The sequence below is a fragment of the Acanthaster planci genome, linkage group LG14, assembly GCF_054643075.1.
Source record: "Acanthaster planci isolate LZ-2023a linkage group LG14, COTS_SCS, whole genome shotgun sequence".
Classification (NCBI taxonomy): domain Eukaryota; kingdom Metazoa; phylum Echinodermata; class Asteroidea; order Valvatida; family Acanthasteridae; genus Acanthaster; species Acanthaster planci.
In genome coordinates, this window is record NC_141790.1 from 3637238 (window position 1) to 3660949 (window position 23712).

The 23712-nt window shown below is 41.6% G+C and overlaps 3 protein-coding genes across 4 annotated transcripts in view; 1 reads left to right on the top strand and 2 right to left on the bottom strand.

The window, feature by feature from the left end:
- On the bottom strand, positions 1 to 1176 carry LOC110987001 (beta-3 adrenergic receptor-like). The gene has a single exon (XM_022249375.2). The coding sequence runs from the start codon at positions 1174 to 1176 to the stop codon at positions 1 to 3; it is 1176 nt and encodes a 391-aa protein (XP_022105067.2).
- A 7348-nt stretch (positions 1177 to 8524) lies between these two features.
- LOC110987002 (ileal sodium/bile acid cotransporter-like) overlaps positions 8525 to 23712 on the top strand; it is a 32798-nt gene continuing 17610 nt past the window's right edge. Inside the window, exon 1 of the mRNA XM_087145298.1 lies at positions 8525 to 9025. The gene's annotated coding sequence lies outside the window, so the exon portion shown is untranslated. The remainder of the gene's footprint in view (positions 9026 to 23712) is intronic.
- On the bottom strand, positions 12480 to 22468 carry LOC110986992 (transmembrane protein 256-like). Of its 2 annotated transcripts, none has more exons than XM_022249365.2 (4): positions 22335 to 22468; positions 20571 to 20608; positions 17055 to 17135; positions 12480 to 14067 (listed from the first exon to the last, which is right to left on the bottom strand). In XM_022249365.2, exons 1-4 carry the CDS (start codon positions 22429 to 22431, stop codon positions 13924 to 13926), a joined length of 360 nt encoding a protein of 119 aa, XP_022105057.2. In that variant the 5' UTR covers positions 22432 to 22468; the 3' UTR covers positions 12480 to 13923. The 2 variants fall into 2 exon arrangements, with proteins under 2 accessions (XP_022105057.2, XP_022105058.1); XM_022249366.2 differs by having other exon boundaries at positions 22261 to 22400.

A 23712-nucleotide genomic window follows, 5' to 3' on the forward strand; every position in this document is an offset into this window, starting at 1 on the left:
TCATGTCCGGAATCGCCGTCTAAAGGACGATCGGATATGCCTTGAGAGGCGTCTGAATTGTTTGCCATAGAATGTCCTGATGCGGCGCTGGGTGGCAGCATACAGTATTGGGTCCAGGCAGGAATTGAAAAGTCTAAGAAGGTGGAACGTTGTGAACAGGTTGGGACTGTTGCAGGATGGACATAAGGTTACCACAAACAAGAAGTATATGCAGTAAGGCATGTAGCAGACCGCCAGCGCCGCTACCAGACAGATGACCGTGATGATGGGCCGGACGTAGCGACTCCTCAGCAGCTGGGACGGGCTGTCGGTGTCCGGGGAGTAGACAGGCGGGATTAGCCGAGTCACGCCGTTGTCTTCCCTGTGCGCGGTACAGGTAGAAGGCTCGTTGGACTCACTGAGGGACGTAGGGGAAAGAAACTCGGTTGACGGCTGCCGGGGCGTCGTCGCTTGGGCCCACCGTACCTGGGCGCTGACTGTCCGTGGACCTACACGCCGGTGACCTTTCAGTTTTCTCCTCAGCAACACTAGGAACCGCACGCTGCAGCCCGTCACGAAGCTGAAGGGTATCAGGGCGTAAACGATGTTGGAAAACTGCTGAAACTGCAGATTGGACTTACTCGGAGATGTACATGCCCGGGTGAAGTCGGTGTCGTCGACGGGAGCGACGTCCCAAAGTATGTTTTCTGTCGTGCAAAGCACCGCAGTGAGAAGCCAACACAAGGCGATAGTTAGGCGGACCCTGCGCCGCGTCTGGATAGCCAGGTACCGCGGATAGTCGCGGGAGATGAGCAGGTAGCGGTCCAGGCAAATAGCCGCAACAAGGAGAGGCCCAAGCGGCACAATCAGATCCCCCACGCTGATGACGAAGCGACAACCCAGCTCCCCAAGGGTCCAGGAGACAAAAAAGGTGCTCAGGGTTATCGAGGTGATGATGAACCCCACGCACAGGTCTGAGCAAGACAGGGCGAGTATCAGCAGGTTGCTAGGCTTGTCCCGAAGCCCACTGTCACAGATGAACGCCACAATGGTGGCCCCGTTGCCGAACACAGCCACAAAGGCGGCAAACGACAACGACACACACTGCACCACGAACACCGCCAAGCCGCCCTCGGCGTCTTCCTGGGCTCGGTTATCTGCAAGCTCGCTTGTTGAGTTCCCATACATGCCCGTCATTTCCGTGCAAGGCAGACTTCACAGTCTTGCCTAACCACCTCAGCTTTCGTCTCTGGCGCACACCGTGCATCCAACGCGCCCGACTTACAAAGCCCAGGGCAATAACGAGGATATTATCAAAGATGCAAAGGTGAACTTTAATCACTGTACGGCTGTTTCCCGCGCAGTCTACCGCCAAGCTCGTTCAGGCGCGTTAAACATTGACATCGGGTAAGCAATTCACGTACACTGTCCAAAATCGTCTGTATCTGCATGTTGATTTTTGTCTGCACTAATCGATACAGCTGGGATGCTTGTCAAAGAATTGAACAACATGTGATGTTAAATCGAAAACTAATAACTGTAAGTTGTGATTGAAACAATGACCGAAACAACACATCCGCGATAGTTGGTAAACACCCAGGTTTCACAATTAGGCTGACAATACGGCCGTTTCGCGTTGGCCAATCACAATGCGCGAAATTTGTCCGCCTTATGCGCGTCTGCAAAGGGTCGACAAATTTCGCGCGTTATGATTGGCCAACGCCTTGCAAACCCTTGGTGGCGCACTATTGTGAATCGCCCGTATTTATTAATTTGTGCTTCATCACTAGCCTAATATGTCACGGACATGATGCATAAATCCATACAAGTTCAGATGAAACACCAGCGTCGAACTCAGATTTCAGATTCCTCTAGTTGAAAGAAATAAAATGCAGGAAATCGCCACTGTACATGAAATAACGGGTGGCATTAAGCGTATGGTCCATGCACAGATCTAGGAGCTTTTGGAAGAGGTGTGCCGCGTATTTAGTTTCACCTCGCTCATACAAAATAGGTTCCCCTTCTGTCACAATTATTAACATTGGCCTCCAGGGAATGAGCCGTCTGTTTTCACTAAACTCAATAAGGAGTAAAAACAACAACAGTCGTCGGTTTCATCTCGCTGTTCTTGAAAGTTGTGACGTCGTACGTGGGAGTCGGAATACCTCGACTCTTTGTTGCTGTAGCATATACACAATTTTGGACAGCGAGACTAGAAGTCCAACAGTCAGTATGTTTGCTGACACCGACGCTGAAGATCAAATGTAATGTGGAACTTGCGACGCGATATTCGTGAAGGAAATGCAAAGAAACTCGTAAGGGGGCTATTCTGTAAAGTCGGTGCAGCAGTCAACAACGCAGTTAATGGGCATACTGTGACTTGCTTCACCGCAAAACTTCTGCTGCCGCTGACCATAGCTGCAGCTGGACTGGGATAGACGAACGCATGGATTCCACACATTGCACGAGGCAGCAGGCCATTGCCAGCCGTATCGCGTAATGGTTGGTCTTCGTATCGTGTAGGATTACTCCAAGGACCGTGCCGAGCGGTGCGACTTTAAATAGACCTTCCTTGTGATGCTGCTATGCTTGTCTTGTTCCCTGTATAGACCAATTGGCAGGAGTAAAACAACTTTAATAACATACAGCATTTTACAGCTTTTCATAGGGATCACACTATTGTCCTTCCAGTCTTAGTCAGATTGCATTGCTTTGAATGGTACATAGAAAAGCGAAATGGATGCCCCCAAGACAGAAGCCTATACCCCGCCGGAACTACTCTCAGGTATCACGTCAGAATTTTGGCCGTTTCACATGCTGCCCTCAACGGGCTTTAAGATAAATGAATTTTATAACGGTCCAGCCTGGAAAGTAAGATTCTACCAGTCGTTTTAAATATCGGTCAAGAATCTATTTTATTTTCGGCTTATATTTTAGGTTACATATAAGCCCAATATGACACAGATGTCCTCCATCGTTGAACTACGTCTTTAAGACGATCCCGATGCGTGGCACGTCATACAAATCATGATAGTAACCATCACTTATTTTTATTGATTTTAGTGGGCGATCATTTTTGCTTTTTTCTCCCTTTTTAAAAGGTGTTTCAATCTTCCTCTAGTCCCTTTTTGGGACAATAATTCCTCGATCCTTTTTAAAACATGGTACAATGCATGAACTTGGAAGTTGGCATAAACTAAAACCTGCTTCCTAGGTGCACCTTTAAGGCCACACTTTTATAATGAAGTCATCGGATGTCAAATTAAAAACAGTAAAGACAAGATTATTTAATCTTTGAAAACCAAATGAAATCATTCGTGCTTTTTGGGCAATACAGTAAATTAAGGTCATAATTTTTGTCAGGTATGCAAACTCACCTGACCCTTTCTTCCAGTCGAGGCGAAGCGCTTTATTTGGCACTGTTAATATGAATTTGCTTTCAACGGTGTTAGTCTGCCAAGCAAGATAATATTGTTCAAAATAAGGGCCAGTGACGTTTTCAAATACTCGAGCGCCCTCTAGCAGCAGATTGGAAAATTCTGTATTCCAACAGCGCATGCCAAGCGTGAAGCGCATCAGAGGTCCTTAATTAAGACGCACGTGAGAGGTTGCTAACTTGCAAGCGTGCTTTGTTCCCGAATGACTTTGCTTTTTCGAAATATCGAACTGGCTCATTAATGCATGTTAGTAAATCCCCTCTAATAGGTTGAAACTGGTACATAAATGACCTTCATGCACAAAATACATTCCTGCTTGAGGATTCAAGCTGACGATGTCAACAGACTGGACGTTAAAACGAACAGACCTTTAAGAAATCAGTCGTGAGACTCTATAGAGATAATCTTGACTTGTCAGTCACATTATAGAATAAATACAGGTTTGCAGTTTCCTTTATTCTTGGTGACAAGACGTCAATAGCGCTGCGAAGTTTAAGCTCGGATGGTCATTGGACTGAAAGTCTTGCCTTGTACACACGTACAAGAGGTCGCCAAGAATGTCTTAGGAATCGTGCATTGACGTAGTGTACCACCTACTTGCATAACTCAAAAGGCGGGTCACAAACAATAGCACTGGCGCACTGTGGGAAAATCTTGTCAACTGGCTCAGTGATTATTACCGAAGCCACCTCATGCGACATGCAAGCCCTGGCCCAAAGGATCACTAGACTAATATCAAACTTGTTAAGTAAACCACTCGAGCGACGATCACCAAATATTCGTCCTATTAGCCTTCAAAAGCACATTATTTGGTTCAAGAAATCGAAGGCCAATAGTTCCAAATCACACTCTTGCCATATCTATCCAGAAGACCTATCGACAAATAACAGTGGCCACGTACACTATGATGAGGAAACTGATCTTTTTGGAAAATCTTTCCAAGGCTAACAACGAACAACGCTAACTCCCACTCTATGTATGCTGTATAAACAAGTGAGTTGGAAAGTGCATATAGTACACACAGGGACTAGATTTAAGGGTCAACACTCCGCCTTGAACAGAAGCACCCCCTCATCGGTTGAAAAGAGGCATGGTGGTCGGGAGTGTTAATTTTGTCGATAGCGATACCCCGTAAAGCGTGCACTTATAGTCGTTTGTGAACCAGCGAAGTGCAGTTCTGACCAGCTCGGGGCTCATATATACAGCAACGTTATGCAATTTTTCATTACGTATTCCACGTATGCAAACAAACGCACAACACGGGTGATTCACAAAAGTGCGCCTCCAAGAGTTTGCAACGCGTTGGCTAATCAAAACACGTGAAATCTATCGATCTTTCCAAACGAGAATTGGGTCGACAGATTTCGCAACGCGTTGCAAACTCTCAGAGGCGCACAACTGTGAATCGCCGGTAGTCTGGTCGGAATTTTCCCAGCGAAAACGCAAGATTCCCAGGACGTCCTTCGCCAAAAACAACTTTCTACGACCTGTGATCTGGTCACATAACCAACGTTTAAGAGGAGCTCTCAACTTCAACATTCTCCTCTACAACAGTAATACTTATTCTGATTACATAAAACAACAATTGAAGGATCTACCGTTCAATTAACTATCATTTGTTCATTGCACCGTAACGCTTCCATCTAGGTTTGCTTCCCTTTAATTCTGTGTTCATCTTGCGAAAAAATCCTTTCTTCAGAAAATAGCCGTCGAACCTTCGCCCCTTTCCTCCAAACATCTGAGAGGAAAGAGAAAGAGAGAGAAAGTGGGCGAATATAATCTGATGGAGCTGTCAGAACTGATTGCGTGTTATTGAGCGTACCGGTGCTGATAAATATCGCACAAGAGAGCAGAACACACAGAGCGTGCAGATTTCCTCGAGTCGGAGTACCGTGGTTTGAAATGGAACTCCCCTCTCCGCGCTACGTGCTCGACGCTGCCGAATCAAAGACGCGTTGCCGAGTAACTCTTCTTTTTGTTATTGGACAGCCTTCTCCAGCGTAGATGAAGAGGCAAAGATGCAATCGCAATCATATGGCGAGATAGGAGAAGATACTTGTGCATGTCCTGGTTTTTTCTAGACCCTGTAATGACGTGACTTAGACATGGTCTCACTGGAGATGTTATCCTACGTACTGTCCTTTTCGGGGGGTTCGTCGGAGCACAAAGTTCTATCGGGTCGGAGATACTGATGGCGCTAGCGGTCGTTTGGAATACCAAAATACCCGAGTTGCCCAAGATCATGCTTGGCGTCCTAATCACGAAATTTAATTAATAGGAAATCCATTTTTGTTTCTATCTGGTTAAATACTAACTTCGCCATAAACAACGTTGGCAAGATGAACACGCACTTTTCTTCAGGCAGGTATAGATAGTCATGTTACCAACTTACGACAGGCGTCTAAGTGAGCTTATCCGAGCATGTTATCAAACAAAGCTGATACTGTTTTTGTATGTGACTGTGTTTACAAAATTATACAAAGCTGCGAATTTATTGGCCATTAAACTACCCACTGTTCAAATCGATTCGTGTTCAAATCATGCGTGGGGTTTGCAAGAATCTACACTGTACATACGGCATTGAAACGGCTAAATACAAAACAAAACAATACCACCTGATAAAGGGCTAACCAAGGAAAATGAATGTTCCAGTACACTGCACTCCTTTTAACTCAAGACAGAAAATGTAACCCACACCTCTGAAACCTCTAAGTGGAATACAACTTACCAGTATATCATTTCAGCGCGTAATGCAGATTCCCACTCGAGTAACTTCCTTTTCAAACTCTCAATCTCACGATAGAAACAATTTTCTCGCAGATCACCTAGTCTTGGTTTCAGTTGGAAAGCAGTTAATAATTTGACAAAATGTGTTTACATCCTTACCCCCACAATAGCAGTTTATGTACCTAACAGCATGATCCGTGGGTTTTTTTGTCTGATATTTAACCGCTGAGTACGTCATTGCTCTTTCTCACTTAATGCGCTCGCGCCCAAATTTGCAATGAGTGAAGGAAACGTGGTACACGCAATACCTTAAGTGCTACTATCGGAGTGGGGAATCTGATAGCATGGAAGACTATAGCTTACAAATCACGTACCGGACAAAATGCCGTGTATGCCGAACGAGAAAGAATGCATGCACAGTGGTCCGGGGGAACCAAAGTCACCGAATTTCAGGGACTTAGTGCAATATGGTAAAGCAACGTCTAGTGTACGGCATTAAATGTCTGTCCTGAGGAGTTCATCACGTGACCCTGTCTCAGCTTTGAGAGGAATTGCCTCCAAATTCTGGAGTGCGCATGTCTTGACGGGCCCCCTCCGTCGCTGTTTGAGAGTTTAACGCTTCGACCGACGAGTTGACGGGCATCAAATTTTGTTCCGGCCGCTTAAACAACATGGAGCATTAGTCATAAACGTGACAATAAAATAGTTTTAGGGGTGCTTAAATACTTCCAACTGACCTGTCTGACATGTTAACGGTGAAAAATGTTCACTGTATCAATTTCAATTTTACGCTAGATTTGTATTTTTAAAAAAGATTTTATTCTCCCAAGGGTAGGAAGAGGGTCACCAAACAAACTCAGTTCTCAGGTGCCTAGTGATTAACTAAAATGGATTCACAGGCAACCACTGCAGAGTTAACACCCTGAACGAGCAGAGTTAGAAACTATCAGTTTTACACAACCATGATTAAGCTCTGCTCAGGTCAGTGAATCCCAAAGCACTTTCCTCCAAACTATAGGTTTTATTATATGCACAGTTAATTTTTATTATTTCAATCCCGAGGTCTATCTAGTCTTCATACTCGAACCCTACACGCTCAGTAATAACTTACAGTTCTGCCACTTGAGTCTTGAATCCAACGCAAACAAAACGATCACAAAGTTCATTCCAGATCTATCAGAGCGATGAACGTATTTAATAAAAGTTTCTCAAACGAGCATCTTGGTGGGGAAAATACTACAATTTGCCTTTCAGAATTGCTTGATCCAGGTAGACTTACATTCACTCAGGCTTTTGTTCAGGATTAGGTAAAAGACGGTTTCACATCGTCACATTTCATTCTTCCGTGATTTTTCGTTTGTTTAGCACGTGTAATAAGATCGCCCATTATCCTTTGCGATAGCATGCTCCGTATGCAAAACTCACTACTGAGAGCGCACGTTGTCTAAGGTCAAGGTATCTAAGGTCACATGCACATCTATCCCTAAGGTCAAACGAACGATGTAAACAAAACAAAGGTTACAATTAGCATATAAAAGTACATGTATGAGATCTTGGGAACTACAGGTTTAAAATCTGGCATTTGATTTCAAAACGTGCGAAAGCCAATATCAGGGGGGTACGGCGCACGGCTTGTCTGATAATGCACTGTTATGTCAAAGAATTGGGGCCTGAAAGTCGACCCCGACTCCGTCTCCAAAAGTAACTGAGATACAAATGCATTTTGGGACGTAAGGTAATCTATTAAGACCAATTTTACGTCAAAGGCAAATTTCTATCAGCACAGACTTACAGCTCAGTGGGCAGTCGGTGTGTATTACTCTTGCAACCGCCCGAACCCTGACACAGTTTTGACGGCAGCCCTAACGGCCACATAGAGCAAAAAGGTAGTTAATAAGTTGACGCATGTTTCAAGCTGATGTCCAAAAGTATTGAAGCGAACGTTTGTGTTGAAAAGGCCTTGGTATGTTGACCAGCCATTAAAAGGAACGTAAAGCTTAATACAACATCCCATCTGAAGAACGCAAAACCTCATGGAGCTAACTGGAGACCCCAGCCTCGTGTACAGTATTAAGCTAATCCACACAGCAACGTGTCGGAGGTCTGCAGTCATATGCTTCTGCCATTCAACGTCGCTAAAGTCCGACTTATTCTTCCACCGAGTCAAATGCATTAACTAAGACCCCCCGTTCAGAGTGTTACAACTTAAATTTCTCTTCACTTAGCTGCAACTTCACAATCCTCGTACAGTGTACCATGCATTGAATTTCTGTAGCTAAAACTGATCCGATTCTCACATTTAATAAAGGGAATCAACAGGTTGCCCTTGTCATACATAAAGCAGACCAATCGACTGCGCTCAGGCATTTTTTCTTTACCGAATTAACAAATCTCAAGCAAAGGGCACGCCAGTGGCAGACTTCATCATTTTCCCTGCAGACTATTCATGGTGAGAAAAAAAAACCTCGGTCAGAAGAGAAGTCCGCTTCGAAATGAGTTTCGCTTCACGCGCTTAAATAGATGTTCCTTTTGCCAAGCAATTAACGCCCTTTTCTCCCCATGTGGGGATCGACTGTTGCGGGGGAAAGGCTCTGGCAATCAAGGAAGCGCATTGCACCCATCGATTACGCTGAGTCAACTTTTGCACAAAACGACGAAGGCAAGGCGTTTCCGAGCAAACACATTTAATGCACTCGATGAGTGGTATCAATGATCGGTCTGACGGCCAGCCAGTGCACAGGCGGGCCGTCTCGTTTTACCGGGAGCCCGGCTAAGTGTTGACGAACTTGGACGTCGTATGATCAGGGCGACCACGGAAGATGAGGTCTTTGTGGACAGGCGTGCTTATTGCAATGGCTCTGTCAGCTCCAATTAAAACCACGGTGAGTCTTATATACAAACAGCCTTACTTTGAGCACGCTTTGAGAGATAGATTGGTGTACGAAATTCAGGGTAGGTTAGTACGATGTCCCCGAACATGGATCAAGTACATTCCGAACCGTCCCTGTAACTTTGACGTTAAGGGTGCTTCATTATACTCTACGCGAAAACCAGCGTAAACGCCAACTTTTGGATGTCAGATCAAAGATTCGGGAAGAAGTTCACCTGACAGAAGCGAAGTCTGCTGCAACTGTTTAGTGAAGTCAAATTTGCTTCGCTTTCTTGTTCGCCTGAAGGATGAACCGGCCTCTTCTCTCGCTTATCCGCCTCCTAGTCCCGCAGCCAAATGCCACTTTTCACCTGAACCTTGTTTTGGAGGATATAGCAAATATTTTTTGATAGATTTCTTTTTTGTAGACCACAGACAACGAGAATCTGCCCGATGACCTTTGATAACGTTTGGGCATTTTGAGATATAATTGGAAATCCCCTTCAACTATTTTGCTCACAAATCCATATGATGCGAAACCTTCTATAACTATTGGTGGCGCTTTAAAAAAATCTATGTTACAAAATTGAAATTTTAGTAATTTTGTTATATAAAACAATTAGTTACACAAATAAATATAAAAATCTCATCAGTTCTACATGATTTCTATATTATTATTGAAAAAATGAAACAAAGTGAAGAAAATACAGGTATTTCTATATATAGGCCTATTTGCCATTTTGAAATAGAGACCAAGTTATTGAGTGTGGTACCGTCTGGAACAGTATGTGCTACCGAATATTAAGTGGGTCAGGGTACACAGACATGTAAACAATGTAACGTGCATGCTGAGAATAATTTCTTCACAGATGGTGTTTGATGCCAGTAAATCTAGTGGCCTAAATGTGACAAAAGTGACTTGATAAGTACAACATAATTATCATCAGCAGGTGTGAGGTTGTAAATTTGGGAGCTGTATTTGGAAACAGAGTTGAAGTGATACCACCTTTTCTTGCCTTCTCACGACTGACTAAAGCAAGCAGTAAGGTTAAACGTTGCAGCTTTAATACATACAATGACTTTAGTGTTGGTGTAGTGAGAGTTGTTTTCAAGGTTATTTTTGATTAAAGGACCCAGGAAATGAATTTTCTTGGAACCACTTTTTGTGTATCTCCGTACTCTTCTTCCATGTATGAAGACTGTTTGACATCTTCGTTGCGTTATGTGAACTGAACGGTGCACTTTTTCAAACATTAAAAATTGACCAAGTATTTCTTGACAAGTGAGGGCGCTTTTGCTTTGATGTAAACTTAGGAAGACATGGTTCAGGTTGCATGTTTTCATATTCAAATTGTGAACCCAAATTTGCTACCTGGGAACATTTCTGTGAAAAGGAATGTTGATGAACTTTTGCCATATACTTACACAACAATAAATTACCAAAGAAAATAAAAGATTGAGACGTTGAGATTCAGTGCCTTTTATGACATCATAGTTCTGCTTATGAATATGCAAATATAAGCATAATGCATAAGCATAAAACCAAAAAAATATCAAAATATGGGGAAAATTGCAAAACAAAAATTTAAAATCAGGTTAATTGAAACCCAAAAATGCAATTTCAAGGGTTTTAGTAAAATGAAAAAAAAAATCTATTTCCTGGTTCCTTACAGTTGTTCAGAACAGCATGCAGAACGTACGTGTATTTGTTTGACTAGTTTATAAGTGTAACTTAAGGAATATTTCGGCCTTACTTTGTACGCTTTGCTATACCTTGTACGTTGTTTTCTGAGTGGCTGGGTATCTAGGCATGTTTGGTCATCGTGTTGCTTGTTTGGACTGGTGATTGTGATAGTGGTACTTTATTTCATCGTGCAGTACAGAAAATAATGCTATGTCCTGCCTCCAGTGTTTTTCAAATTAGTCATATTATTCTATAGGGCGATGTAGAAGGGTGTCCCTTTTCCAAATGCACTCATTTAAAGAGACTGCCCAAATTTAATGCGTGCAATACCACGAGAGAATATAGTCAAACATCGAAAGCAAAAGGGTAATTCTGTAAATTATGGATCCATTTTTGTGTGTGTGTCCCCGTCACATCTGACATATGGTTTTGCAATTGTCTAATTTCCAAGAGTGATGAATTAATGCCAAGTACCTGCCGAATAAATAGTAATAGTTTAATATCGATTCCGGTGAAATTTCCATGTCAAATAACGAAGGTCAGGTGTGAAAGCGACATACAAATGTCACACTTTAGGACCCCAAACTTATACAATTACCCAAAAGCTTCCTTTCTGCCATTTCTGGGTATGACACCATATCAGATCCTGAGAGAGAGGGGACAGCTTTGAGCGAAGGTCAATGGTTGACAGCTCAAGCGGGACAGGATTTCACGATGTTCAAGTGATCAGCAGTTGTACATAGATTGCCATAAAGTCATTCTGGCATATCCAGTAAGGCAAATAGTAGTCAGACTTTCTTTACTCTTTAGCTTTTGAAGGGGCATTTCTGTGATACAGTAAACCTTGGAATGTTGAAAAACTTCGGGATAGTGAAGTAATCAGAGCAACCTTGCAAGTCGAACAGTTTTCATTTTAAATAGCAGTTTGTTGCTGCACCAATAAACCTTGCTTCTTTTACTCAGAGAAATAGTTCAATAAACATTTTACTTTTAGTGAATATTCGATACATTTAGTTTAACTTTGAAAAAATAATTGCCCTGCCCCCCCCAAAAAGGCTCCAGTAACTCCATACCTCAAGAACCTACATGTACTTTTAGTCCAATTAATGTTGTGCTCTTTACAAACTTAAGGTTAATGTCAAAACACTGTGGCACTAAAGTTAAGGGTTAAATACATTTGTCCAAATATTAAGACACTCTTACATCAAATTTGACCGATTTGTATGTAAAAGTCGTATTCCACTGATAATATTTTTTCAAGCAAGGCCACTTTATAGTCGTCATGTTTTTCTGGGAAATTTAGGCTTATTGCTACTTATTATGGGACTGAAAATGACAACATAGGGAAACTCACTTCATATTTGTGATTTAATGTTTAAATTGGTTTGACCTTGTTCAAGCACCAAAAACTGCCCAGGCACGCCTCACCTCAGTTCTACATTTTAAATTTTTTATTCTGTATCCATTTTAACATGTAAATGGGGGCCATTAGGTTTTATTGACATTTTGTTAGTCTTTTTTTTTTTGCTTTTAACCGTGCTAACATAGCATGTATTGATAAACTATCCACGAAAACAGAAATAATTAGTGTCTGAAATTGTCCAAGGTTTCATCGTAAATTCTTCAAAAGTGCGACCTCCTTGCTCAGAATATACGAAAAAGCATAATGTATCCAACGAAGCAGGGTTCACCCTTCTGGCTGCCGGACTATCCCCCACCTAAGAAACATTTCGTTCTCTTTATTTACTTTTAGTCATCCAGAAAAATCATGCTGGCGAAAACGTTTTAGTTATAAAACTAAACTCATTTTATTTCATTATATGCATTGATACAACGGCAACAGACACGTAAGATAACGACTTGGAACAACCATCAGTTCTGTAAAAACAAAGGCAGATCGACTTATTACCCTTCTGCCAGATGATTTAGACTAATATTAAGCCATACACCGAAGGGAGTTGAAAGAAAAAAATGACTCTGGCAGAATTTCGAATACTAAGTTATTCGACAGACAACACTTGGCCCTACCTGCTTGCTTCTGATAGTTGTCTCAACTCCAGAAATTCAAAATGTACAATAAACAATTCGTGTTTAGATTATACATGTACTTAAAAAAAACTGACAAATCAGATCTGGGCGGAACTTAAGAATATAATCAGAAGCTCCGCGACAAATATGCACGGAATGATCTACATGTACGTCGCTTGGTGCGAGATACATCTTACCTAGATCTACCTTTACAATTTTGCCAAACACTCTGATGTTTACGGTTTAAGAATAAATTATCATTTTTATCTCTCAATTCGGACTGTACCGTAAAAAAGACAATCTCGGGCCGACTCCATAAAACATTGCACCATACATCACAATTACCTATTCAATGAAATGAACGCTACTCTTAATGACAGGTACTCGACACTGAATTATGAAATATGAATTTCATATATTTACGACTTGTTCAAACTGAACAAGTCGGGGAAGTGTTCCAGATGTTTGTAAAATAGCTAAGTCTTTGAAATACTCCATTTGATTTTGCCCTATAAATTAACAATGATAATTCCAAAAATAGTGTGCAGAAGCTTTGTGAAACTGATTCATAGGAATAGGCATATGCCAACACTGGTCGACAGTGATGTTGGTTTCTAAAGTAAGAATCTTTATTTTGTTTAGTTTTACGCTTATCTTTGTTGCATTTTGCTATGATGTAGTTCAAACTAAACTCTCTAGTTTTTAAATTCTGACACTGTTTTGTTCTGGTTTGTCTTTTCAGGAAGTCCCGCTACGTAAGGCAAGTCAAAAGAAAATGTTCCTTACAATAATTCATCCTGATTTTTGTTCCAAAACGGATAGCTGAGGTGTTGAAATCCTAATTATTAAAGAAGGTCATTGAAGTATTTAAAACAACCCATACAAAGATTAAGAGCAGAAACCAGTGAATTGCCATAACGCAAAACGCACTGACTTGTTTTACGGGAGGATAATTGGGGACGGTTTTCCATTTTATTACGTTAACCCTGAAAGTCCTCAATTTTCAGGTTCAATTTGATTTTTTTTACATACACCCCGGGGAGTTAATAAATCAATTAATTAAATTTTAAAAAATAAATAATTACCATTGGATAGACAGAGGGGGTTACAAAACAACCCCGAGTACTGGGGTGCCCTGTGTGATTTGTTCAGTATGGGTCAGGTGCTTCGTAGAGGCGGTCCATATTCTTCCATTTGAATCACAGAACCATGGCAGCCCAGGCAACAATGAGTAGGGTCCCTCCGTATGGCGCCACTTTCACCAGAGAGGGGTCACTAGTCATTGCATAGTAATAGCATGGGCCGCAGAACATGGTCATCCCGGTGACCATCAAGGAGCCAACCTATTTTTTAAATCATGGAAAACAGGGCATCGAGTCAAATTTCTGTGTCTCATCGTGCGGATGTAGAGGTAGACGTTATGAACAAACAAGCACTTAGTCCATTAACTGTGCTTTCAGATAAAGCCACTTCCTAACAATTTATATTGGTGTTTACGACTCACGATCCTGCAGAACACTATTTGAAAAAGCAGAACCGGAAGGAAAGTGGGGAATGTTGAAATCCCTGGTCGTGGAGGTTCCACCTAAATGTGATGCTGTAAAAAGAGGCAACCTTGTCGCCTTGTGTAACTTTATATTATACAAAAATTCATTCCTAAAAACTACCTATGCATTCTGCAAAGGGCGTAAATCCATGCATTATTAATACGGGCGTTTCACAACAGTGCGCCTTCAAGAGTTTGCAACGCCCTGGCAAATCACAGTCACAATCAACAAGGCTGTTTTCCAATATTCAATTCGTCTCCGTCTCAAGATTTGTTTCCGGTTGTGGGCATGAAGCGTTTAAATTAAATTGAAGTACTGTATAATGTTTGGCTCTTTTGCATCTTACTTGATGTTTTTGGCACTGTCATACTTCCTATTGCGCTTTCAACTTCAAAGTCAGATAGTAAAAACAAACAACTGAAGCCCACGACGGAGCCTAAGTCGGGTATTGGAAAACGGCCCAGATTCTGCGCATTGTGATTGGCCAACACGTTGCAAACTCTTGGAGGCGCACTATTATGAATCCCCCACGTTGTTCCACAGATTGTTAGTTTCTACGATCCATGTAAATTCTGGTTAAATTACCAACGGAAAACACTTTTGGCCAAGTAACAATTCATAAAAAAACGTGGCCAACTTTTCCCACGTTTTCGTTGGGAAAGGTAATCGGAGTACACAATTCTGAAATGTGAAACTGCTGCAAACACGCCAAACAGGGACCTGAAATTTATCAAACCTTCTACACAACTTTACGCGCGAATCTATAATTTACCTGCAGCGCACGGGATATTACCTCAGCACTGCTCGGTATCTTATTGAATGCTGATGGGTAGTATTACATATAAAACACGTCCAGCATCACAACAAACCGCGGCGACCTTCGATAAGCCTTCCAAATAGAACAGCCTTCGTGATCTTACATTCAATCTGACCAATTAAATAACCAACTACACTTGGCGCATGAATTGGCACGCTAATACAGGCCGTTTTCATATTACCTAGGCAATTCGTGTATGGGAGGCCCAAGGTTACAGAAACGTTATCAGGTGTCAGATTTTGCCTCAATATTGTGACAACTTTTAAAGGGGGTCGTGTTTCCACCTATTATTTTGAAGAAGTTTCTATAACTTGGTATTTGATAGCTGCGTGAGATATTCTAAAAATCCGTGATTTATCCCTTTATTGTTTTACTGACGGTCTGCCATAGTTTTAACAACCACTGGTGAGCGAAAATACTACCGTGAAGTAAACAGAGAGGACCCAATGACAATGCGGAATGGTGCCATACGGAGTGAAATTTACAATAAACCATATGTCAACCGAATGACTTGCTTTGACTCTGGATCTAAGCAATTTGACTCATTATAGCATTTCCGGCATCTGTTGTAGCATGGGGTTTAACATTTTCTTCAATGTAACAAAGAAGAAAGAATTACATAGAATTCTTTGAATGTAAAAATATGTAAGTTTGAATGCCAACTGCTCATAAACCAAACACACGCCAAGTATGATATTATTTCAGCTCCGGTCAGTACGCGCGCTCCTTTGAAGTGCAACAGAGGGTGCATTCAGGTAGCTTCCAGAGGGCAACACATATGGACGTGCTGTGTTTCAAACAAGCGAGACTGTCGAGAAGGGGTTGAACCCCAGGCAACTCCTGGAAACTACTTGAACCAATCCAATGTGTCTCAGTATGCCCAGCTACTTAGAGAGTAGGAAGTCCCAAGCATTACTATATCAGGGATTTCTCTAAAATATTAGGATGTGCATGAGAATCCAGCCAATCATCCTATACATATGTACGAATCAAGCCATTCGCACTGCAGGTGGCGAATGCAAAGTTCCATATTGTACCTCCTTCAACAATGCCACGTTTATTTTTTAGAAAGGCCAGGCAAACTCTGGATGAGAATAAGTATAATTTATATTATCCAAAAACAACTCTGCCAAAATTTTGAAAAAAGAGTCAAGTCAGCAAATAAGGAGAGGCCTCAAACTTATTACAAATTAAATATTGGAACGAGAAGAAAATATACACGAGGGAAAAAACCTCAGCCGACTATTAAAACGTTTGTTTTTTTTTACAGTTATTATTTCGAAAATGCAATAAGCGCCATTTTGGTAACTTATTGAATCCCTTCTCTTCGCTTACCAAAGTCAGTTAAAAGGCCGGGTTTTATGACGTAAAACCAAACATCGACAAAGCGAAAAATTACGAGCGGACGCATCAGGAATGCTATTTGTTTTCTTTATTACTTCATAATACCGGAAAACATGTTTTCCAAGTAGATATGTCCCGGTTTATTTTTCATAGTTTCTTTTCTTCCCCCCTTTTCCCGTTTCAAGTAAAGGCTGGCCAATTGCACGGGCGAAATTGATCATGAAGCGAACTTTGTTAACAGATTAATATTAACATGTTGAAACTGCATCGCTTTCACGTCTACACGGTGTATTGATCGACACAACCGACCAATTTGGTGGGTTTTTTTCCCATCAGAGGCATTTTCAACCTGCCGAACAATGAGCGATCACTCGGCTAGGGGAAAGAAAAGAAAAGGGGCCTCGTATACACCGTTGATTAATTAAACGCGTTAATGGTTACTAAAAATCCACTCTGCCATGTATCAATAATTAATGTAAAGGACGACGGCGACCTGGCTGAGAACCGTAAACACGAGGACGATACGTAAGCCAGAGTCAGGCGCTTGGCGCTCGATTATATCATCTCCTGTCTACATTAAAAGAGAAAAGCAAGGCAAGATAGCGCTACTTTCGTAACTTACCAACATAGGCCGTCTCGTTAGTGGGACTGCAAGAAGGGCCAAAGTATGCAGGAAATGGTACTTGTTGGCCGAATCGAACACCTGTCAAAAGATACAAAAAGCCAGAAAAGGCACTGGAAATACAAGGGTGTGGTACTGCTTTCAGTTAGAACAGACAATGGCCTTAGGAAAATGTGAACTTAACAAAGGGATCTTCCAAATTACGTAATCAGTAAACCCAAAATCTGCACCCCTGTCGACCTGCACCATCTAAGAATCCTGAAACAACATGCTGCCTTCGCATCTCTGACCTATAGTAATTTTCCGATCGTTCCCAGTTAATCCCCGATAGGATCTGACGGATGATAAGCCAAAGGTCGCACGGCGAGCTTCCAGAACCCTCGTGGTGCCCCATGGGTATTTTATATTGGACCACCCTATCGCGTTCTATTATACATGTATTTGGAAGAACGATTCCTTATTAAATGAAGCCACCCCGGGAAACCATTCATGTCGGAATTTTATTTTGGGTTCAAGTGATTTTGTGGAAAGGTCACATATAGAGATGGGTAAAAAGTGACCTTTCACCTCCGGCATAATTGCGACAGGTCTCCTTATCCATTTACGTTTACTTTCACTTCAAGCGCTTATGTGAGAACTGAAACGAAAAACATTGCGTACATTTACCTATACATGTACATGTACACGCAGTATAATGTGGGTTGTAGATTCAGTCGAGCTGACCTGACGTATTCTTGACAATAGAGGTTAGACATTCACTTGTCATGTAGTTTTAGATTTTCGGAAGTGCGCGCCAATGTTTGGAACTAGATTTCCCTTTCGGGTTAAGCAATTTTTCAGATTCTGTGAATTAACACCGGTATGCTAGTAAACATTTTACAAAGGTCTGGGGGTAATTTTTTAAAGTAGTAAATGGGGGGGGCAAATTATGAAATGTTCGAACATTACTTTTACCATCCAAAAGTTCCAGGAATCGCGCCATCAGGGGTAAACTTTCAGGCTCTATGGCTGTGTGATTTTTAACGGCTTTGTCAAACGTGTCGCTTTGACGGGGGCTGCAACGCGTCCATGACTCTAAGTAGTTATTTGTTAGTTCACCCACAGAAAAGATCGATATGGATAGCAGCACAGCCACCTTTGAGGGGAAAATAACGCCTACGTTACGTTGTCAGTTCGGCTCGACAACGGCAGATAAAATCCGACACAATTGTAATTTATCACATCATGGCGCGAGCCAACAAGTGGCCTAACATACACGGAACACTGAAAGGGAAGGAAATGAAATATAAACGAAACAGTATTACACAAGTCCACAAAACTTGACTTCAGCGCATTTTCAGTAATTGGTTTTTCACAGGCCTCATGAAGAGCACAGTTTATTCTCCAATAGGATAAAGCATCAAGTGCATTTTATATACACATTACGTGAACAGGATGGCGGTTGTTGTTGACTGTGCAAGATTGGTTAGGGGGGTTATATAATTAAAATCTCCTTCTGGCGAATCTCGACTTTCAAACTGTCAGACTGAGTTGTGTGTGAAAGAGGCAATGGATGAAAGTCACAATCTCTGCGCAGAACTTGTTTGGAAAATGATGCTACATGCTCCAAACTACACTCGATGTGGGGGCTGTTTACCTTTCTGGCATCAGAAAGCAAACTGATGGCCGATGCCTGTACTGAGTGAATTCACCGATCTCAACTCATTTGTCGATTGTCGCCTCACGTTCCCCGTGATTTATCGCGCAGCCTCGGATCATAAATCCAGGCCCAGGTGAAGTATGGGCATGGTCACGTTGCCTTGGTTTCAACACGACGGGTCTTTTGTTGGACCTGACGCGGCAGTCCGGCAAGCTTTCCAACCTCTTTTCGCGTCGTCAATCATGTCAACCCTGATCCATTTTCTCCAAATGGGCTAAATGCAGCTCATTACGTCAGCGTGGCACATGTGAAACGCATAAACCATGTACGTGTACGATATGTCTGAATTCATGTTTATTTCACTCAACCTTACTGGATCCCCGCGGATGCGTGAAAAGAACAATGCTACGTCAAATTTGAGGATTGGAGACCGTAAGGGCTGTTAATCATTCCACATACATGACATACATTACAAAATACGTTGAGCTGCATAACGCAGTGAGGCACCAATTTTTCATGTTTTTAAGACTAGTAGTTTTGTATATTTACCAAACGTTGGGAATTTAGTCCTACTTTTTTAATAATCAGCTCACAAGCAGACAAGTTTCTTCTTGTGCAATTATATAAAAAATGCATATTATTTCAATAGCCGGTGGTAACAGTTAACCAAAAAAATTCACCTACGATATTCTTGAAAAAGTAGTGAAAGCTGCAGGTTACATTGTACACACATTTTCACGCTATTTGTGCTGTTTAACCTAGCCATTTACTGTTCTTTCAGATAACGTCAAGGCACTTCAACTTCCTGCTTGTGAAAAGAAGTGACAACCAGAGAGTGAATTCAGCAGAATCCTCTCCGACTGGAGAGCAATGGCTGACACACACACAAATAAACTAAAAGCTCCATACCCCTGAAACAGTAATTGGTGTTGGTGGCAAATTGAAGTTATTTGATCAGAGAGGTGTTGCTCCTTTAAAGTGAGAAACATAATCAGTCCGCGTTGTTCCTCCGTCCCCACCCCATTTCGTGTAGTTATCAGCTACAGTTGCTTTTCAGAACAGCTTTGAGCCTCGAGCTAGACCAAGAGAGGACGCTGTTTCTCAGCAAGGGAAGCTCCTTTGGGTTGCAGGCCTGTAAATAGGTCCAAAATTGCCTGCGCGGACAAAATCTTGATTTGTAAGCTGTCAACTTCTCTGCTATTAGAGCCTTTCATGGCACGTGGACTGGGTGGTTTGTTAAAAAGGTTGATGAAAGTGCAGGGGCAGGACTAACAGCTTGTATTTCTGAAAGTATTGTACCAAGATCAAGGCCCTCGAAATTTTTCTATTTTGCCATCGAGTGCAGGCATCAATTTCCAAAATGGCGATGGGCCTCATGACTGTTTTGAGGGAGGATTTTCTCTGGAGAGAAATACACGTATCTTCAAAAGTCATCGGTTAAAGCCACTGAAAATTGAAAGGAAAATGAAAGATGAGGAAGTGAGCTTTCATTTGATATGTGTCATGTGAAACTTGTATTTTTCCTTATTTTTTGAAGTGGGGCTATTTATCACTTTTGTCTATGGTAACTTGGTTACTGGTCCGGACCCTATAGGTGGAAACTGAACTTTGCTGGTTCACGAAAGACTAGGAAATGCACGCGTTACGGTCGCAACTCTACCAACAAATGAGACACTCCCGACCGATGGGGCTCTTTTCAACCAATGAGGGATTGCTTCTGCTCGAGGGGGATAGTGCTGAAAAATGTCTTCTTTTGTTAGACTCCAAAGGGGACTTTAGCGACAAGTTATTTTAAGGAAACTCTTCATGAGGCCTTTGAGCTGTTAGAGAGAGGGTATACTGTGAAGGATGAGTAAAAATAAAATCTCAGTACACACCTGTTGCTCATGTTCAAGGTCAGCCTTAGGCTTCAACACTGAAAGAAATAAGGGGAAAAAATGCACAATTGAAATTTAAAAAAAAGTGAGGCCCTAACGACATCATTATTAGGGGTCAGGAATGATAATTTCACCACAAAAGAAATATAAAAAAAAACTTTCCCTCCAGATCCTCAAAAGTAAAATGACAATGGTACACCAAATACTTAAAACAGAGAATATGGCAGGAAGTAAAAGGAGTACAAAATTTGAAACAAATAAATGAGGAAAACAATATCATGATTAATAATGGAGTCAGAAATATTTATGAAACAAGTCGATAAAAAGAACTTAATTACAAACAGGCAGGCGGCGGGGGGATAATCATCCTTACTCGCAACCTAGAAGCTAAACTGCAAAGTTGGAAAACTCCAAATTCGCTCAGTAAAGTACTGGTGCAATAACCTTCATAACACATGCTAAAAGCAGTGAGCCTCAGTAAACAATATCAGCTTCGTGAAATTTTGTCTGGAATTTAAAAACATTGGCATCCAGAAATCGGGTAGAAATTCAGCAGAGTGTTTTCTGAGTTGAACAAATTTCAGAAAACCCAACATTACAATTTAAAAACTGCAGTGATAATTTCTGATGAATCAATATTACCTACCCTCACATGCCTACCCCGCTAAAACTTACATGTTAAGTTAAAAAAAAATTGGGGGAGGGGGTACATTTTAAAAGAGTTCATTGAAAAAAATCAGAAAAACAGGCTAAATCAGACAAATTTTCACTGGAACTTATGCAGCAGGTGTGTGAACTCAAGATTTATGAATTCAAATTCATTCATTCTTTATTTTCCACATAACTGTAGGTTTTTAATGAAGATACAACAAGAGGGATGGATGTGGATGGGGTCCCTGGAAATAGTGCTTACAGTCGACTTGAAGTGGGACCCCCGATTAGGAATAATACCCATTATTACAAGAAAACATGAATTACAACATTAAACAAGACAATTAAACAACAGACTTGTAACCCTGTAAGACGGGCAAACTAAATAAAATTAAGTAGAATTTATATACCCAGTTAATACTTCAGCCTTATAGTTTTGTTTGAATGTTTGTAGATTCCATATATTTACAGTTATAGAGACGTCTATAATGAATCTCAATAGAATGTTAAAAAATTGATGATCAAATATCCCTCTTTATGAAATTTAAGTTAAGGATATTGCTCTAACAAGTCACTAGAGGTGAACAATCAGTGCGCAGCCTTGCTACGGGCCTCAGAAAGTCAGCATACATGTACATATACAAGTGTATAAAACATTAACATGATACATGCATGGGTTTTTAAGCTCCTCCTGACTGATGACAAGGACTAACGCTATTTGCTGACACTCAGGGATTTGGAGTCGAACCCCCCCCCACCCAACTCATGCAAAGAACTTTAAAATGGTACATGTACCGGGGGGGGGGACATGTCCATTGTACATCATCATGTACATGTGTGCATCAGTATCATAATCAAAACAATATTTTGATGGATTTGTAAACACCTAAATGCTGTAGAAATAAATGAGAAAATAATGTAGCCTCCTGCCTCCACCTCCTTCATCGTATATCATCTCAATAAAGGCTGAAAAGATATGGACATGATGATAAACCAGTCTGAGCATGCGACTAAGAAAAATTTGGAAAGGTTTCTTGACCTCCATTGACTTTGTATACAACCGCTGATGACGTGGAGTCAGGACGCAACATTATTTCTTTGAGACTTCTTTACCGTGTGCTCCATAGGCTCCCAAGCCTACAGCGGATGCACCTGACAATCCAGCTAACCGTACAAACAATGAACCAACTCGACCACTAGACGCCGCCATGTTTTTTGCATAGCGCCCTCAAGCGACAATTTTCCGTTGACATGCTCAGTGCATGTGAGGGGTCCAGTCCACTAATTCAAGCCCCATTGAAAACAGTGTAAAATCAGCACCGTTCAGGGCCCAATAGCATGCACGCCAACATCCCTGAGATTTCTGAAACACAAATGAAATTCTTGTCTGGTCACTTATCTTTCAATTTCTTTTCAATTTTTTGTGGGTTAACCAATTACATTTTTAATTATTCCCACAAAACAAAATCACCCCCCAAAAAGTGATTTTTCCGAAGTCTGATTGCAGCCATTTTTCAAGTGGCAACCCTCAACTTTCTCGGGCACTTAGGACCATTTTTCAACCGTAGTTTTCAGCCCTTCTGCCCTCATATGAAAGCTCAAAGACCCAGGGAGTTGATCCTGGCGACGATTTACACAATCTCACCATTTTGGGGGCCAAACAATCTCTTTTTTCAAAAGATACTGTGGGTGGGGGCACTTTTAATGCTAATGAGCTGGTCAGAAATTCTCACTTGAATTAGTGGTCTGCACCCTTTATATACACCCATTTTTCAGTTTTTCACACCAAACAACACTGAATGGTTGAGAATGCATCAAAAACCTCAATTCCAGAGAAAAAATGAAAAAAAATTGTCTAATGGCTGTATATGGAGAGAAAATGCTCAAGGTCAGCCTATAGCAAATGTGCACAAACTACTGCAGACTGCCTATATACACTAACTAGTGCAAATACAATGTGCAGTAAGCAGCTGAAAATTACACTTTTCACATGAGCAGCTTCAACTACCTGTTGCTACAAATAATGGGGAGGGTTACCCAGGCTAGACACTGCCAACTGTAGCGGCCAAGTGCACGAAAGACGTAAAACTTTGGCCATGCTTTGACATGAAAGCTCACCCTAGATATTACTCCAGTTGACAGGCTCCAGCCCAAGAGTTGAAAACCTGAGCCCAAAATAGGGCACTTCCAACACAAGAGTAGAACAAATCACCATGCGGAGTGTCTCGATAAATTTGAGTCACCTGTGCATATCCACGGCTTGGCCAGTCGGTGCCCAGGCTGTGCTTGACCATCTAAAATTGAACCGGACCCCCCCCCCCCCCCACAGTTGGCCTCTGTTAGGGTTAGCCTTCATTAGGGTTGGCATCCGCTAGGGTTACGCTCTGTTAGGGTTGAAATCCAGCTTTTCTAGGTTTCATTCAGCCCATCCTAATCAAAGAATTTCTTGAATCCGACAAACAAACAATTACAAAGTGACATGTTCCACATG

Coding starts and splice junctions, on each gene's coding strand:
- LOC110987001 (XM_022249375.2), bottom strand. CDS start 1,176: ATGACGGGCATGTATGGGAACTCAACAAGCGAGCTTGCAGATAACCGA.
- LOC110986992 (XM_022249365.2), bottom strand. CDS start 22,431: ATGGCGGCGTCTAGTGGTCGAGTTGGTTCATTGTTTGTACGGTTAGCT. Junction 17,136..20,570: donor ACCTTGAACATGAGCAACAG/GTGTGTACTGAG, acceptor ATCTTTTGACAG/GTGTTCGATTCGGCCAACAA. Junction 14,068..17,054: donor TAACGAGACGGCCTATGTTG/GTAAGTTACGAA, acceptor TTTAAAAAATAG/GTTGGCTCCTTGATGGTCAC.